At 46.2% G+C, this 17,543-nt stretch overlaps 1 protein-coding gene across 4 annotated transcripts in view; it reads left to right on the forward strand.

Moving 5' to 3' along the window:
* trpm2 (transient receptor potential cation channel, subfamily M, member 2) overlaps positions 1 to 17,543 on the forward strand; it is an 84,734-nt gene that overhangs the window by 55,251 nt on the left and 11,940 nt on the right. For 3 of the 4 annotated variants that reach the window (XM_029701945.1, XM_029701948.1, XM_029701947.1), the window contains 3 exons: positions 5,549 to 5,720; positions 14,541 to 14,721; positions 15,883 to 16,064. In XM_029701945.1, the coding sequence (XP_029557805.1) occupies positions 5,549 to 5,720; positions 14,541 to 14,721; positions 15,883 to 16,064 (535 nt within the window). The remainder of the gene's footprint in view (positions 1 to 5,548; positions 5,721 to 14,540; positions 14,722 to 15,882; positions 16,065 to 17,543) is intronic. The other variant, XM_029701946.1, reaches the window with a different exon arrangement.

Below are 17,543 nucleotides of genomic sequence, written 5' to 3' on the forward strand. Positions count from 1 at the left end.
TTCGTCTTTCAATCACCCACGTAGGTATAACCAATGAGGAGATGGCACGTGGGTACCTGCTTCTATAAACCAATGAGGAGATGGGAGAGGCAGGACTTGCAGTGCGATCTGCGTCAGAAATAGAAAGGACATCTATTTTAGCCCTTGGCAAAGCAGACGCTCGTTGACGCGCGCGAGCAGTGTGGGTGCAATAATTGAATAACATAGATTTCTAAATTTATTTTGCAACGCTTGCGCACGTGACGCGTGCGGTGTAGTTAGGGTATAAGGCATGATTTATTTCGATATAAAAACAATCTTAGCTTTTTAGTCAGATGTTTTATATGCATTACAAAGGACAACTCGTCATCAGTCCAGACACCCAGGTTCTTATACTGAGAAACAAGTTCAAATTGGGCTCCATTTATAGCACAGGTCCTCAGGGTCAACATTTCGTGACCTAGAGAACAGCATGAGCTTGGTTTTACTTGTATTTACACTAATTTAAGATCTGTAAGTGATTTCTGAATTGAATCAAGGTCATGCTGAAGTTCACGAACGGCATGCTGCACTGAGGCGGCACAGGAATACAAAACTGTGTCATCTGCATAGAGATGGATGTTACAAGTATTAACAGTGTTTCCTGTCATTAATATACAAAGTGAACGATAATGGACACAAAATCTAACCCTGAGGAACACTTTTTTGAATCTCAAGAAATTCAGATTTAACCCCATCTATCAAGATGGCCTGAGTTCTGTCACTAAGATAATTCAGATTTAACCCCCATCTATCCAGATGGCCTGAGTTCTGTCACTAAGATAATTCAGATTTAACCCCATTTATCCAGATGGCCTGAGTTCTGTCACTAAGATAATTCTGATTTAACCCCTGTCACGTCCTGGCCAGTAAAAGGGGTTATTTGTCATTGTAGTTGGTCAGGGCGTGGCAGGGGTGTTTGTTTTGTGTGGTTGGGTATTGTGGGTTTAGGTTCTAGTTTTCTTATTTCTATGTTTATCTAGCTTTTCTAGTTCTATGTGAGTTTTGATAAGAGAGGCTATATACAGTAGAGAGGCTATATATATACAGTAGAGAGGCTATATACAGTAGAGAGGCTATATACAGTAGAGAGGATATATACAGTAGAGAGGCTATATACAGTAGCGAGGCTATATACAGTAGAGAGGCTATATACAGTAGAGAGGCTATATACAGTAGAGAGGTTATATACTGTATATAGCCTCTCTACTGTATATAACCTCTCTACTGTATACAGCCTCTCTACTGAGAGGCTATATACAGTAGTGAGGCTATATACAGTAGAGGCTATATACAGTAGAGAGGCTATACACAGACACCAGTTAGTCAGGCTGATTGAGGTAGTATGTACATGTAGATATGGTTAACGTGACTATGCATATATGATGAACAGAGAGTTGCAGTAGCGTAAAAGAGGAGTTAGTGGGTGGTGGGACACAATGCAGATAGCCCGGTTAGCCATTTGATTACATATTCAGGAGTCTTATGGCTTGGGGGTAAAAACTGTTGAGAAGCCTTTTTGTCCTAGACTTGGCACTCCGGTACCGCTTGCCATACGGTAGTAGAGAGAAGAGTATATGACTGGGGTGGCTGGGGTCTTTGACAATTTTTAGGGCCTTCCTCTGACACCGTCTGGTGTAGAGGTCCTGGATGTCAGGCAGCTCAGCCCCAATGATGTACTGGGCCGTACGCACTACCCTCTTTAGTGCCTTGTGGTCAGAGGTCGAGCAATTGCCGTACCAGGCAGTGATGCAACCAGTCAGGATCCTCTCGATGTTGCAGCTGTAGAACCTTTTGAGGATCTCAGGACCCATGCCAAATCTTTTTCGTTTCCTGAGGGGGAATAGGCTTTGTCGTGCCCTCTTCACGACTGTCTTGGTGTGTTTGGACCATTCTAGTTCGTTGGTGATGTGGACACCAAGGAACTTAAAGCTCTCAACCTGCTCCACTACAGCCTCGTTGATGAGAATGGGGGCGTGCTCGGTCCTCCTTTTCCTGTAGTCCACATTCATCTCCTTAGTCTTGGTTACGTTGAGGGATAGGTTGTTATTCTGGCACCACCCGGCCAGGTCTCTGACCTCCTCCCTATAGGCTGTCTCGTCGTTGTCTGTGATCAGGCCTACACCTGTTGTGTCGTCTGCAAACTTAATGATGGTGTTGGAGTCGTGCCTGGCCGTGCAGTCATGAGTGAACAGGGAGTACAGGAGGGGACTGAGCACGCACCCCTGGGGAGCTCCAGTGTTGAGGATCAGCATGGCAGATGTGTTGCTACCTACCCTCACCACCTGGGGGCGGCCCGTCAGGAAGTCCAGGATCCAGTTGCAGAAGGAGGTGTTTAGGGCCATACTGTATTTATTTATCAGAGCAGCTCACAGATCACTGCACCTGTACATAGCCCATCTGTAAATAGCCCATCTATCTACCTCATCCCCATACTGTATTTATTTATTTAGCTTGCTCCTTTGCACCCCAGTATCTCTACTTGCACATTCATCTTCTGCACATCTACCGTTCCAGTGTTTAATTGCAATATTGTAATTACTTCGCCACCATGGCCTATTTATTGCCTTACCTCCCTTATCTTACCTCATTTGCACACACTGTATATAGACTTTTTCTACTGTATTATTGACTGTATGTTTGTTTATTCCATGTGTAACTCTGTGTTGTTGTTTGTGTCGCACTGCTTTGCTTTATCTTGGCCAGGTCGCAGTTGTAAATTAGAACTTGTTCTCAACTAGCCTACCTGGTTAAATAAAGGTGAAATCAAATAAATGAAATATACAGTACCAGTCAAAAGTTTGGACACACCTACTCATTCAAGGGTGTTTTCTTTATTTGTACTATTTTCTACATTGTAGAATAATAGTGAAGACATCAAAACTATGAAATAACACATATGGAATCATGTAGTACCCAAAAAGTGTTAAACAAATCAAAATATATTTGAGATTCATCAAAGTAGCCACCCTTTGCCTTGATGACAGCTTTGCACACTCTTGGCATTCTCTCAACCAGCTTCACCTGGAATGATTTTCCAACAGTCTTGAAGGAGTTCCCACATGTGCTGAGCACTTATTGGCTGCTTTTCCTTCACTCTGCGGTCCAACTCATCCCAAACCATTTCAGTTAGGTTGAGGTCGGGTGATTGGGGATGCCACTTACATCACTCTCCTTCTTGGTAAAATAGCCCTTACACAGCCTGGAGGTGTGTTAGGTCATTGTCCTGTTGAAAAACAAATGATAGTCCCACTAAGCGCAAACCAGATGGGATGGCATATCGCTGCAGAATTCTGAGATAGCCATGCTGGTTTAGTATGCCTTGAATTCTAAATAAATCACAGACAGTGTCACCAGCAAATCACCTCTACACCATCACACCTCCTCCTCCATGCTTCACGGTGGGAACCACACATGCCGAGATCATCCATTCACCTACTCTGCGTCTCACAAAGACACAGCGCTTGGAACCAAAAATCTCACATTTGGACTCATCAGACCAAAGGGCAGATTTCCACCCGTCTAATGTCCATTGCTCAGGTTTCTTGGCTCAAGCAAGTCTCTTCTACTTATTGGTGTCCTTTAGTAGTGGTTTCTTTGCAGCAATTTGACCATGAAGGCCTGATTCACACAGTCTCCTCTGAACAGTTGATGTTGAGATGTGTCTGTTACTTGAACTCTGTGAAGCATTTATTTAGGCTGCAATTTCTGAGGCTGGTAACTCTAATGAACTTATCCTCTGCAGCAGAGGTAACTCTGTGTCTTCCTTTCCTGTGGCGGTCCTCATGAGAGCCAGTTTCATCATAGCGCTTGATGGTATTTGCGACTACACTTGAAGAAACTTTCAAAGTTCTTGAATCGGCCTGGACGATGCATTGATAAACCTTTGAGATATATATTATCCAGGGGTGTAAAGTACTTAAGTAAAAGTACTTTAAAGTACTACTTAAGTAGTTTTTTGGGGTATCTGTTCTTTACTTGACTATTTATATTTTTGACAACTTTTACTTCACTACATTCCTAAAGAAAATAATGTACTTTTTACTCCATACATTTTCACTGACACCCACAAGTACTCGTTACATTTTGAATGCTTAGCAGGAAAGAAAAATGTCCAATTCACTTTTCAATTGAACATCTCTTGAACATCTCCTCTGGCTCTGATCTGGCAGAATCACTAAACACAAAAGCTTCCTATGTATTATTTCTGTGTGTTGGAGTGTCCCCCTGGCTATCCGTAAATTTAAAAAACACAATCATTGTGTCGTCTGGTTTGCTTAATATAAGGAATTTGAAGTTATTTATACTTTTACTTTTGATACTTAAGCATATTTTAGCAATTCGATTTACTTTTGATACTTAAGTATATTTAAAATCAATTACTTTTACTCAAGTTGCATTTCACTTTTACTTTAGTAATTTTCTATTAAGGTTTCTTTAGTTTTACTCGAGTATGACAGTTGGGTACTTTTTCCACCACTGATATTATCCATGTCTGCCATGTCTGTCGGGTGGGAAACTCTATGTTTTCTGTTTCTATGTTTTTGGGCCAGTGTGGTTCCCAATCAGAGGCAGCTGTTTATCGTTGTCTCTGATTGGGAATCATACTTAGGCAGCCTGTTTTCTTCCTGTGTTTGTGGGAGGTTGTTTTCTGTTTAGTGTCTGTACCTGATGGAACTGTGCGTTTTCGTTATTTTTGTTTGAGTGTGTTTATGAATAAAGTAATCATGAACACTTACCACGCTGCGCCTTGGTCCACTTCAACTTCCACATACGACGTGCGTTACAATGTCCTTGTTTAGCCAAGAGAAACATAGAATATTATAGTTCTTCAGGTCTCGTTGATAGGATAGTCTCGAACGGAGTTCATCCAGTTTGTTCTCCAGTGACTGTACGTTCACCAACAGGTCAGGAGGATGTAAGACGGGGGCTGCAGTGTCATCTTCTAGATGATTCTGAGTTTGGGCATGTAAAGTTCATATGTACACACTTTTTTCTGAGATACATACTTTTTAATTTCCCGAACCCACTTCCTTGTTTAGCCCATTACTTGCGCTGGTCGTTCTTTGAAAATCCACAAAGAGTTGGAGGTTCTAGAATATGGTGACTGAGAGATCAGCCAATAAAAAACCTCTGTTTTGGCCACTCCTGCCATAGACTGCCATTCAAGTCCTGTTCTGAAGGGCTCTGAAACCAGACGTTTTAACAGAGAGAGAGAGAGACAGCAGAGGTGTGTTCAGTACACTTGAACGTTTCCTACGCTGTTAAATGGTTTGTACCGAAAAACACGTTTCCACAGAACGTTCCTGTACAACACAACCACTCCACGTTTTTTTCAACTGGTCGTTCAGTAAAGGACCATTTGCGTTCAATTGAACATTCCAGTATGTAAAAACGTACTGAATGCAGCCCTTAATAACAACATTTACGGCTCCTTTACTTGAATTTACAGGAGTCCCCCTCGTAAAGTTGACTGCTATGGACCATCATGTAGTATTAAACTACTTGTTATCTCTCTCCTCTCCTCCAGATGTTGGACATGTTCTTCTTCATGTTCCTGCTGAGTATCTGGGTGGTAGCATACGGCGTTGCTAAGCAGGGCATCCTCATCCACAACGAGGACAGACTGGACTGGATCGTCCGGGGCGTCATCTACGAACCATACCTTATCATCTTTGGGAATATGCCCTCTAACATCGACAGTAAGTCAACTGATCAATCAATTAATCAATAAAATGTATTTATAAAAGCCCTTCTTACATCAGCTGATGTCACAAAGTGCTGTACAGAAACCCAGCCTAAAACCCCAAACAGCAAGTAATGCAGGTGTAGAAGCACAGTGGCTAGGAAAAACTCCCTAGAAAGGCCAGAACCTAGGAAGAAACCTAGAGAGGAACGAGGCTATGAGGGGTGGCCAGAACCTGCAGGTGTAGAAGCACGGTCAAATTATGTGCAGATGAATAGGAACCGACCTCATCTATGCAGCTATGTCTTTCTATTTTTTACTATGTGCTGTTTGAGTAGCCTGGTCCAGATGTGTTTGTGTTCCTGTTTGAGTAGACTGGTCCAGATGTGTTTGTTCCTGTTTGAGTAGCCTGGTCCAGATGTGTTTGTGTTCCTGTTTGAGTAGCCTGGTCCAGATGTGTTTGTGTTCCTGTTTGATTAGCCTGGTCCAGATGCGTTTGTGTTCCTGTTTGAGTAGCCTGGTCCAGATGTGTTTGTGTTCCTGTTTGAGTAGCCTGGTCCAGATGTGTTTGTGTTCCTGTTTGAGTAGCCTGGTCCAGATGTGTTTGTTCCTGTTTGAGTAGCCTGGTCCAGATGTGTTTGTGTTCCTGTTTGAGTAGCCTGGTCCAGATGTGTTTGTGTTCCTGTTTGAGTAGCCTGGTCCAGATGTGTTTGTTCCTGTTTGAGTAGCCTGGTCCAGATGTGTTTGTGTTCCTGTTTGAGTAGCCTGGTCCAGATGTGTTTGTGTTCCTGTTTGAGTAGCCTGGTCCAGATGTGTTTGTTCCTGTTTGAGTAGCCTGGTCCAGATGCGTTTGTGTTCCTGTTTGAGTAGCCTGGTCCAGATGTGTTTGTGTTCCTGTTTGAGTAGTCTGGTCCAGATGTGTTTGTGTTCCTGTTTGAGTAGCCTGGTCCAGATGTGTCTGTGTTCCTGTTTGAGTTGCCTGGTCCAGATGTGTTTGTGTTCCTGTTTGAGTAGCCTGGTCGAGATGCGTTTGTGTTCCTTTTTGAGTAGCCTGGTCCAGATATGTTTGTGTTCCTGTTTGAGTAGCCTGGTCCAGATGTGTTTGTGCTCTTGTTTGAGTAGCCTGGTCTAGATGTGTTTGTGTTCCTGTTTGAGTAGTCTGGTCCAGATGTGTTTGTGTTCCTGTTTGACTAGCCTGGTCCAGATGTGTTTGTGTTCCTGTTTGAGTAGCCTGGTCCAGATGTGTTTGTGTTCCTGTCTGAGTAGCCTGGTCCAGATGTGTTTGTTCCTGTTTGAGTAGCCTGGTCCAGATGTGTTTGTGCTCTTGTTTGAGTAGCCTGGTCCAGATGTGTTTATTCCTGTCTGAGTAGCCTGGTCCAGATGTGTTTGTGTTCCTGTTTGAGTAGCCTGGTCCAGATGTGTTTGTGTTCCTGTTTGAGTAGCCTGGTCCAGATGTGTTTGTTCCTGTTTGAGTAGCCTGGTCCAGATGTGTTTGTGCTCTTGTTTGAGTAGCCTGGTCCAGATGTGTTTGTTCCTGTCTGAGTAGACTGGTCCAGATGTGTTGGTGTTCCTGTTTGAGTAGCCTGGTCCAGATGTGTTTGTGCTCCTGTTTGAGTAGCCTGGTCCAGATGTGTTTGTGCTCCTGTTTGAGTAGCCTGGTCCAGATGTGTTTGTTCCTGTTTGAGTAGCCTGGTCCAGATGCGTTTGTGTTCCTGTTTGAGTAGCCTGGTCCAGATGCGTTTGTGTTCCTGTTTGAGTAGCCTGGTCCAGATGTGTTTGTGTTCCTGTTTGAGTAGTCTGGTCCAGATGTGTTTGTGTTCCTGTTTGAGTAGCCTGGTCCAGATGTGTGTGTGTTCCTGTTTGAGTAGCCTGGTCCAGATGTGTTTGTGTTCCTGTCTGAGTAGCCTGGTCCAGATGTGTTTGTTCCTGTTTGAGTAGCCTGGTCCAGATGTGTTTGTGCTCTTGTTTGAGTAGCCTGGTCCAGATGTGTTTGTTACTGTCTGAGTAGACTGGTCCAGATGTGTTTGTGTTCCTGTTTGAGTAGCCTGATCCAGATGTGTTTGTGTTCCTGTTTGAGTAGCCTGGTCCAGATGTGTTTTTGCTCCTGTTTGAGTAGCCTGGTCCAGATGTGTTTGTTCCTGTTTGAGTAGCCTGGTCCAGATGTGTTTGTGTTCCTGTTTGAGTAGCCTGGTCCAGATGTGTTTGTGTTCCTGTTTGAGTAGCCTGGTCCAGATGTGTTTGTGTTCCTGTTTGAGTAGCCTGGTCCAGATGCGTTTGTGTTCCTGTTTGAGTAGCCTGGTCCAGATGTGTTTGTGTTCCTGGTTGAGTAGCCTGGTCCAGATGTGTTTGTTCCTGTTTGAGTAGCCTGGTCCAGATGTGTTTGTTCCTGTTTGAGTAGCCTGGTCCAGATGTGTTTGTGTTCCTGTTTGAGTAGCCTGGTCCAGATGTGTTTGTGTTCCTGTTTGAGTAGCCTGGTCCAGATGCGTTTGTGTTCCTGTTTGAGTAGCCTTGTCCAGATGTGTTTGTGTTCCTGTTTGAGTAGCCTGGTCCAGATGCGTTTGTGCTCTTGCCAACTCCATTGCCAAAAATGACCATTCCATAAGAAGTTGGCAGGCGTGGCTGGATGACTCTATGAATGTAGAACTCAGTGGTTTCTCCATGCAGCGGTGCGATCGGACAAAGGATTCCTCGGGCAAGTCCAAAGGTGGAGGGGGTGTGCCTCTTCATAAACAACACCTGGTGCCCTGCTTCCAGTGTGAAGGACATCTGGAGCGTTTGCCTGTAGACCCTTTTCTCTTCCAAGAAAGTTCTCATCCATAATTATCATGGCTGTCAACATCTCTCCACAAGCCAACACCACTTTGGCACTCAACAAACTGTATGGGGCCATAAACAAACAAGGAACCTCTCACCCAGAGGCATCATTTCTGGTGGGCGGAGACTTAAAACCATTCTACTCATTTTTACTAACGTCTCCTGCAACACTAGACCACTTTTATTCTACCCACAGAATTGCATACATTCCCTCCTCCCTTCGGCAAATCTGACCATGATTCCATTCTCCTGCTTCCTGTTTACAAAGCTCAAATAGGAGGTATCAGTGACAGACGCGAGTCTACAAGACTGTTAGTGCGGACTGGGATATGTTCCGGGATTCGGCCGATGGCTTTGAGGTGTTTACAACATCAGTCACAGGCTTCATCAATAAGTGCATAGATGATGTTGTCCCCACAGCGACTATAACTACGTATCCAAACCAAAAACCATAGATTACAGGCAACATCACACTGGACTAAAGGCTAGAGCTGCCGCTTACAAGGAACGAAACACGGACATGGACACACGCAAGAAAGCCCCCTTTGATGAGACATCATCAGGAGGGAGGTGAAATCCGATTACACCGGCTCCAACACTCGTCATATGTGGCAGGGCTTGCAGATGATATCGGATTACGAAGGGAAACCCAGCCGTGAGTTGCACAGCGATGCAGAACTCCCAAATGAGCCATGTGCCTTTTATGCTCTCTTCAAGGAATATAACACTGTGCCATTGCGTGAAAGACTCTGTTTTTGTTTCTTCATATGACTGTGTGATCTCCATCTCAAAACACTTAAACAGGTTAACTTGTGACTCTACAAACTTGTTGGATGCATTTGCTGTTTGTTTTGGTTGTGTCTCAGAGTATTTTGTGCCCAATAGAAATGAATGGTAAATAATGTATAGTGTCATTTTGGAGTCACTTTTATTGTAAATAAGAATAGAATATGTTTCTGAACACTTCTACATCAATGTGGACGCTACCATGGATATCCTCAGTGGGATAGGTGTCCCCCCCCCGTGGGACGATTGAGCTAACGTAGGCTAATGTGGACCAGGCTACTCAAGTAACAAGAACATTTCCTAGGACATAGACATATCTGAAATGGGCAGAAAGCTTAAATTCTTGTTAATCTAACGCAGTGCTTCTCAATTATTTTCTGTTACGCCCCCCTAGGAAGAAGTAAACATTTCGCGCCCCCCCCAACTCTCTGTAAATAGTATAATTTGTCTATAAAATTGTTATAAGTACACCTCTGCATAACATTGTATCCTTATTAACATTAAAGAAAAAGAAAAAAGAAAGAAATATAGATCAACTTACAACAAAGAATAACTTTATTAACATTGTTTTTTTTAGTTTGTAACAGAAAAGACTTCAAGTGCATCAATTTGCCTGAAATGTAAAAAAAAATTCAACCCTTATTTAAACTGTAAACATTTTTTGACCATTTGATATTGAAAAATAAAATTAAATATAATCAATAAATAATAATACATTCAAATTGATCAGCAACATTAACTCAGGAGCACAATATATGAAACATTTTGACCTATAAAACAAAAATGAATAAAACAATTTGTGCGGATTTTTTTTTAATTCAAAATGAGGAAGTCAGGATTAATGGCTACAATGAGCACGTTTTGCAGAGCACAGCTTTTCGAAGCGGGGTTTGAAGCATGATACTGCAACTCTCAGCTCCTGCTCAATGTTGAGCTGGGACCTGTACTTGGTCTTCAGTGCAGCAACAGCAGAGAAGCCAGTCTCACAAAGATAAGATGTTGCAAAAGGAAGAAGAATGGCCCTCTGCCCTAAGAGTGGATACTGCCTCTCTACACTCAGCCAGAATTCACTCAGTGTCTGTGATGTGAACCTCAGTCTCAATGTGGAGTCAGACGTCATATCAATGAACTGGTCCTCCTCTGCAGAGCTGAAACCAGTTGGAGCTGGTGCATTGAAAGGATCTCTCACCCAGTCATATTGGGAACTGTTTTCAGGGAAGTACTTTTTAAAGAATCCCATCAGTGATGAAATATGCTCCTTAATATATGGAATCACTGAGGTGGCATCATAGTCAGTAGTGTCAACAAATTCATGCAGGTTCTGGAATGAATCAGTATTTCCTTCATCAAGTCGCCTGCCCCACATTGCAAGCTTTCGAGTGAAAGAGCTGATCTTGTCTGTGACCTGAGGGAGGTGTTTATCTTTCCCTTGAAGCTGTAGATTTAGTTCATTTAGCTTTCCAAATATGTCACTCAGGTAGGCCAGTTTTGCCAGGAAGTTCCCGTCACTAAATTTTTCTGTGATGTCATACTTGTGCTCCTGCTCCAAAAACATTCTTATCTGCTCTCTGAGCTCAAAAACTCGGGACAAGACTTTTCCTCGTGACAGCCACCTTGCTTCACTGTGAAACAGCACAGCTTGATGTTCAGCTCCCATCTCCTCACAGATAGCAGAGAAGACTCTTGTTTTTAGTGGTCTGGTCTTTATACAATTGACTACACCTACAATGTCAGTCATAACCTCACTTAATTCAGAGGAAAGGTGCCTTGATGCCAGTGCTTCTCTGTGTATAACACAGAGTGTCCACTCAGCATTAGGTGAGGCCTTCTTGATGAGTGCCCGAAGTCCTTTTCTCATCCCTGCCATGGTCTGTGCACCATCACTGCAAACACCAATGCAGTTCTCCCACTTTAGCCCATTCTCAGTCAGGAAGCAGTCCAGCATTTTGAATAGCTCTTCAACTGTGGCTCTGTCTCTGACATATTTACAAAAAAGTAGATCCTCACACAGGGAGTTTGTCATGTCAAAACATACATAAGCGATAAACAAACAGTCTTTGTTGCTGTCAGTTGCTTCATCGAACTGTAAGGCAAAACGTTTGTCTTTGAGTTTATCTACCAGCTGTTTTTTAAGATAGTTAGCAATGTCATTTATACATCTGGCGACAGTGTCATTGGACAGAGGGATAGTTTTTATTTTTGCAGCACTTGCGTCATCCAGCATGACAGAGACCATGTCTAATGCTGCAGGCAGTATCAGCTTCTCTGCTATGGAGTGGTTTTTTTTGCACTGAGCAATTTGGTACGCCACCTTATATGATGCTAACAGTGCTCGCTGGTTTACTGAAGTAGCATTCACAAAGCGGGACGATTGTTGACAATATTCGGCCCGTTTTCGCTGAAAAAACTCAAGCGGCTTATCAGCGTGATTGGGGTGTAATGTCTTTAAGTGACGCCTACATTTATTTGGCTTCATGCTGTCCGCTGCCAACATTTTTAGACACAGTAAACATACCGGTCTTTCCTCGTCTCCCACCGTAGTCCCAGTGAAGCCAAGCGCTACATACGCTTCGTCATATTTCCTCGTCTTAGCTTTCGGGAGACTTACGTTTGTCTCATTATCTCCGTCTCTCTCCGCCTTTCTTCTCATCCCTGTTAAATATTTTTCCATGGTGTCTCTTAAGGGTTTGTTATCTGCACTTCATATCTCCTGCTCTGTGCTGTGTGCTCTTGTTCGGTTAAAAAAAAACTACTCCCCGCGGCAAGAAAAGCATGTTCCCCGGGGTCACGCGCCCCCCCTGGCATCGCTCCGAGCCCCCCCCCAGGGGGGCGCGCCCCACTATTTGAGAAGGACTGATCTAACGGCACTGTCCAATTTACAGTAGCTATTACAGTGAAATAATACCATGCTATTGTTTGAGGAGAGTGCACAGTTATCAAATCAAATCAAATCAAATGTATTTATATAGCCCTTCGTACATCAGCTGATATCTCAAAGTACTGTACAGAAACCCAGCCTGAAACCCCAAACAGCAAGCAATGCATGTGAAAGAAGCACGGTGGCTAGGAAAAACTCCCTAGGAAAAACTCCCTAGAAAGGCCAAAACCTAGGAAGAAACCTAGAGAGGAACCAGGCTATGAGGGGTGGCCAGTCCTCTTCTGGCTGTGCCGGGTGGATATTATAACAGAACATGGCCAAGATGTTAAAATGTTCATAAATGACCAGCATGGTCAAATAATAATAATCATAGTAGTTGTCGAGGGTGCAACAAGCACGTCCGGTGAACAGGTCAGGGTTCCATAGCCGCAGGCAGAACAGTTGAAACTGGAGCAGCAGCACGGCCAGGTGGACTGGGGACAGCAAGGAGTCATCATGCCAGGTAGTCCTGAGGCATGGTCCTAGGGCTCAGGTCCTCCGAGAGAAAGAAAGAAAGAGAGAAAGAGAGAATTAGAGAGAGCAAATTCACACAGGACACCGGATAAGACAAGAGAAATACTCCAGATGTAACAGACTGACCCTAGCCCCCCGGCACATAAACTACTGCAGCATAAATACTGGAGGCTGAGACAGGAGGGATCAGAAGACACTGTGGCCCCATCCGATGATACCCCCGGACAGGGCCAAACAGGCGGGATATAACCCCACCCACTTTGCCAAAGCACAGCCCCCACACCACTAGAGGGATATCTACAACCACCAACTTACCGTCCTAAGACAAGGCCGAGTATAGCCCACCTAGATCTCCGCCACGGCACAACCCAAGGGGGGGCGCCAACCCAGACAGGAAGACCACGTCAGTGACTCAACCCACAAGTGACGCACCCCTCCCATGGACGGCATGGAAGAACACCAGTAAGCCAGTGACTCAGTCCCTGTAATAGGGTTAGAGGCAGAGACAGCAAGGGCGGTTCGTTGCTCCAGCCTTTCCGTTCACCTTCACACTCCTGGGCCAGACTACACTTAATCATAGGACCTACTGAAGAGATGAGTCTTCAGTAAAGACTTAAAGGTTGAGACTGAGTCTGCGTCTCTCACATGGGTAGGCAGACCATTCCATAAAAATGGAGCTCTATAGGAGAAAGCCCTACCTCCAGCCGTTTGCTTAGAAATTCTAGGGACAATTAGGAGGCCTGCGTCTTGTGACCGTAGCGTACGTGTAGGTATGTACGGCAGGACCAAATCGGAAAGATAGGTAGGAGCAAGCCCATGTAATGCTTTGTAGGTTAGCAGTAAAACCTTGAAATCAGCCCTTGCCTTAACAGGAAGCCAGTGTAGGGAGGCTAGCACTGGAGTAGTATGATCAAATTTTATGTAGTTATGAACTTGAAAATGTATTAATAAACCAATTAGACACATTTGGACAGTCGTGATACAACATTTTGAACAGATATACAATGGTTCATTGGATCAGTCTAAAACTTTGCAAATACCCTGCTGCCATCTAGTAGCCAAAATCTAAATTGCACCTCTCTTGGAATAATACATTGTAGCCTTTCTCTTGCATTTCAAAGATGATGAAAAAAGTAACACATGTTTTTTGGTTTGTATTGTCTTTTACCAAATCTAGTTTGTTAAATTCTCTAATTTCACATTTCCGAACAAACTTCAAAGTGTTTCCTTTCAAATGATATCAAGAATATGCATATCCTTGCTTCAGGGCCTGAGCTACAGGCAGTTAGATTTGGGTATGTCATTTTAGGCAAAACATTTTTTAAAAGGGTCCGATCCTTAAGAGGATTTATGGATAGTTCTGAATGAATCATGATGAGTGAGAACGTTAGAGGCATAAATATCATACCCCCCCCTAAAATGCTAACCTCCTCTGTTATTGTAATGGTGAGAGGTTAGCATGTCTTGGGGGTATGATATAAAATGCTAACCTCCCCTGTTATTGTAATGGTGAGAGTTTAGCATGCCTTCGGGGTATGATATAAAATGCTAACCTCCCCTGTTATTGTAATGGTGAGAGGTTAGCATGTCTTGGAGGAATGATATAAAATGCTAACCTCCCCTGTTATTGTAATGGTGAGAGGTTAGCATGTCTTGGGGGTATGATATAAAATGCTAACCTCCCCTGTTATTGTAATGGTGAGAGGTTAGCATGCCTTTGGGGTATGATATTTGTGCATCTGTAACTTTCTGGTGACAAATAAAAGTTGATTTGAGGAGAGACGAAACAGACTGGCACCCTTGATTGATGTAACTGATTCCAGTTGGGTCCTCTATCTGCTTCAGATGCCCTGTTTGACATAAAGGCCTGCAGTGTAAATGGTACAGAGCCTCGAAAGCCGAAATGTCCTATTCTTAACGAGGACAAGATGCCTGCGTTCCCTGAGTGGCTGACTATAATCCTACTGTGTGTCTACCTGCTGTTTGCCAACATCCTGCTGCTCAACCTGCTCATAGCAATCTTCAAGTAGGTTCCAATCCTCAATAGAGCAATCAAACGATCAATCCATCCATCCATCCACTCATCCATCCACCCCTCCACACAGTCATCCACCCATCCACCCCTCCATCCACCCCTCCATCAATCCATCCATCCATCCACCCCTCCACACACTCATCCACACACACCCACCCATCCATCCACCCCTCCCTCCCTCCCTCCCTCCACCCCTCCCTCCCACCCATCCATCCACCCCTCCCTCCCTCCCTCCACCCCTCCCTCCCACCCATCCATCCACCCCTCCCTCCCTCCCTCCACCCCTCCACCCCTCCCTCCCTCCCTCCACCCCTCCCTCCCTCCCTCCCTCCACCCCTCCCTCCCTCCCTCCACCCCTCCACCCCTCCCTCCCTCCCTCCACCCCTCCCTCCCTCCCTCCACCCCTCCCTCCCTCCCTCCCACCCATCCATCCACCCCTCCCTCCCTCCCTCCACCCCTCCCTCCCACCCATCCATCCACCCCTCCCTCCCTCCCTCCACCCCTCCCTCCCTCCACCCCTCCACCCCTCCCTCCCTCCCTCCCTCCACCCCTCCCTCCCTCCCTCCACCCCTCCCTCCCTCCCTCCACCCCTCCACCCCTCCCTCCCTCCACCCCTCCCTCCCTCCCTCCACCCCTCCCTCCCTCCCTCCACCCCTCCCTCCCTCCCTCCCTCCCTCCACCCCTCCCTCCCTCCCTCCACCCCTCCCTCCCTCCCTCCCTCCACCCCTCCCTCCCTCCCTCCACCCCTCCACCCCTCCCTCCCTCCCTCCACCCCTCCCTCCCTCCCTCCCTCCACCCCTCCCTCCCTCCCTCCCTCCATCCATCCCTCCATCCACCCCTCCCTCCCTCCCTCCCTCCCTCCACCCCTCCCTCCCTCCCTCCACCCCTCCCTCCCTCCCTCCACCCCTCCCTCCCTCCCTCCCTCCCTCCCTCCACCCCTCCCTCCCTCCCTCCACCCCCCCCCTCCCTCCCTCCCTCCACCCCTCCCTCCCTCCCTCCCTCCCTCCACCCCTCCCTCCCTCCCTCCACCCCTCCCTCCCTCCCTCCCTCCCTCCCTCCACCCCTCCACCCCTCCCTCCCTCCATCCTGTCTATCATCTGCGCTATTGTCTGTTTCACTCTTCTCCCTTTTCCTCTTCCTCTTCCTCTCCAGCTATACTTTCCAGGAGGTTCAGGATAACACAGACACCATCTGGAAATTCCAGCGTTATGAACTGATCAAGGAGTACCACAGTCGACCTGCTGCCCCCCCTCCACTCATCCTCCTCTCCCACATCTTCCTCTTCATCAGACGCATAGTGCTGCAGAGACCCCCCAATAGTTACAGAGCCTTCAGTGAGTCCTGAAATATATAAAACCCAAATGAAGCCTAGTCCTGGACTAAAAGTCACTTTCAATGTAGATTATCAATTGAACATGTTTTTTTAGTGCAAGACAAGGCTTCGTCTGTGTCTAAGAAACCTGCCTTCAAACTGTTAACCTGGTTAGCTCTTCCTTCTGTCCTAAATATATTATACAGTGTATTCTACTTAGTATGGTCTCTCCTCCTCTCCTCTTCACTCTCCTCCTCTTCACTCTTTCCTCTCCTCGCTCCTCTCCTCACTCCTCTCCACTCTACTCCTCCCTCTTCCCCACTCTCTACTCTCCACTCTCCTCCTCTCCTCACTCCTCTCCACTCTCTCCTCCTCTCCTTTCCTCTCCACTCTCCACTATCCTCTCCACTCTCCTCCTCTCCTCTTCACCTTCCTACTCTCCTCTTCTCTCCTCCTCTCCACTTCTCTCCTCCTCTCCTCTTCTCTCCTCCTCTCCTCTTCAATCTCCTCCTCTCCTCTCCACTCCCCCTTCACTTCACTCTCCTTCTCTCCACTCTTCTCGTCTCTCCTCTCCACTCTCCTTTCCTCTTGACTCTCCTCTCTCCTCATCTCCACTCTCCCGCTGTCTTCTCCACTCTCCTCATCTCCTCTCTCCTCTCCATGCTCTTCTCTCCACTCTCCTCCTCTCTTCTCCACTCTCCTCCACTTCTCTCCTCTCTTCATCTCCACTCTCTTCCTCTCCTCTCAACTCTCCTCCACTCCTCTCAACTCTCCTCCACTCCTCTCTTCTCCTCTCTCCTCTCCACTCTCCTCCTCTCCTCACCTTTCCTCTCCACTCTCCTCCTCACCTTTCCTCTCCACTCTCCACTATCCTCTCCACTCTCCTCCTCTCTTCTTCAATCTCCTCATCTCCTTTTCACTGTCCTCATCTCTTCTCTCCACCTCTCCTCTTCTCTCCTCCTCTCCACTTCTCCTCTCCTCTTCCATCTCCTCCTCTCCTCTCCACTCCCCCTTTACTCCACTCTCCTCCTCTCCACTCTCCTCCTCTCCTCACTCCTCTGCACTCTCCTCCTCTCCACTCTCCTCTCTTCTCTCCACTCTCCTCCTATCCTCTCCTCTCTTCCTCTCCACTCTCCTCTCCACTCTTCTCCTCTCCTCCTTCATCCTCTACACTCTCCTCTCCACTTTCCTTGTCTCCTCTTGTCTCTCCTCCTCTCGACTGTTCTTTCCACTCTCTTCCTCTCCACTCTCCTCTTCTCTCTTCCTCCTCTCCACTCTCCTCTTCTCTCCTTCTCCCCACTCTCTCCTCTCCTCACTCCTCTCCACTCTCATCTCCACTCTCCTCCTCTCTTTTCTCCTAACCACTCTCCTCCTCTCCACTCTCCTCCTCTCCTCTCCTCTCTCCTCCTTTCCTCTTGACTCTCCTCTCTCCTCATCTCCACTCTCCTCCTGTCTTCTCCACTCTCCTCCACGCTCTTCTCTCCACTCACCTCCTCTCTTC

The sequence above is a fragment of the Salmo trutta genome, chromosome 20, assembly GCF_901001165.1.
Source record: "Salmo trutta chromosome 20, fSalTru1.1, whole genome shotgun sequence".
Classification (NCBI taxonomy): domain Eukaryota; kingdom Metazoa; phylum Chordata; class Actinopteri; order Salmoniformes; family Salmonidae; genus Salmo; species Salmo trutta.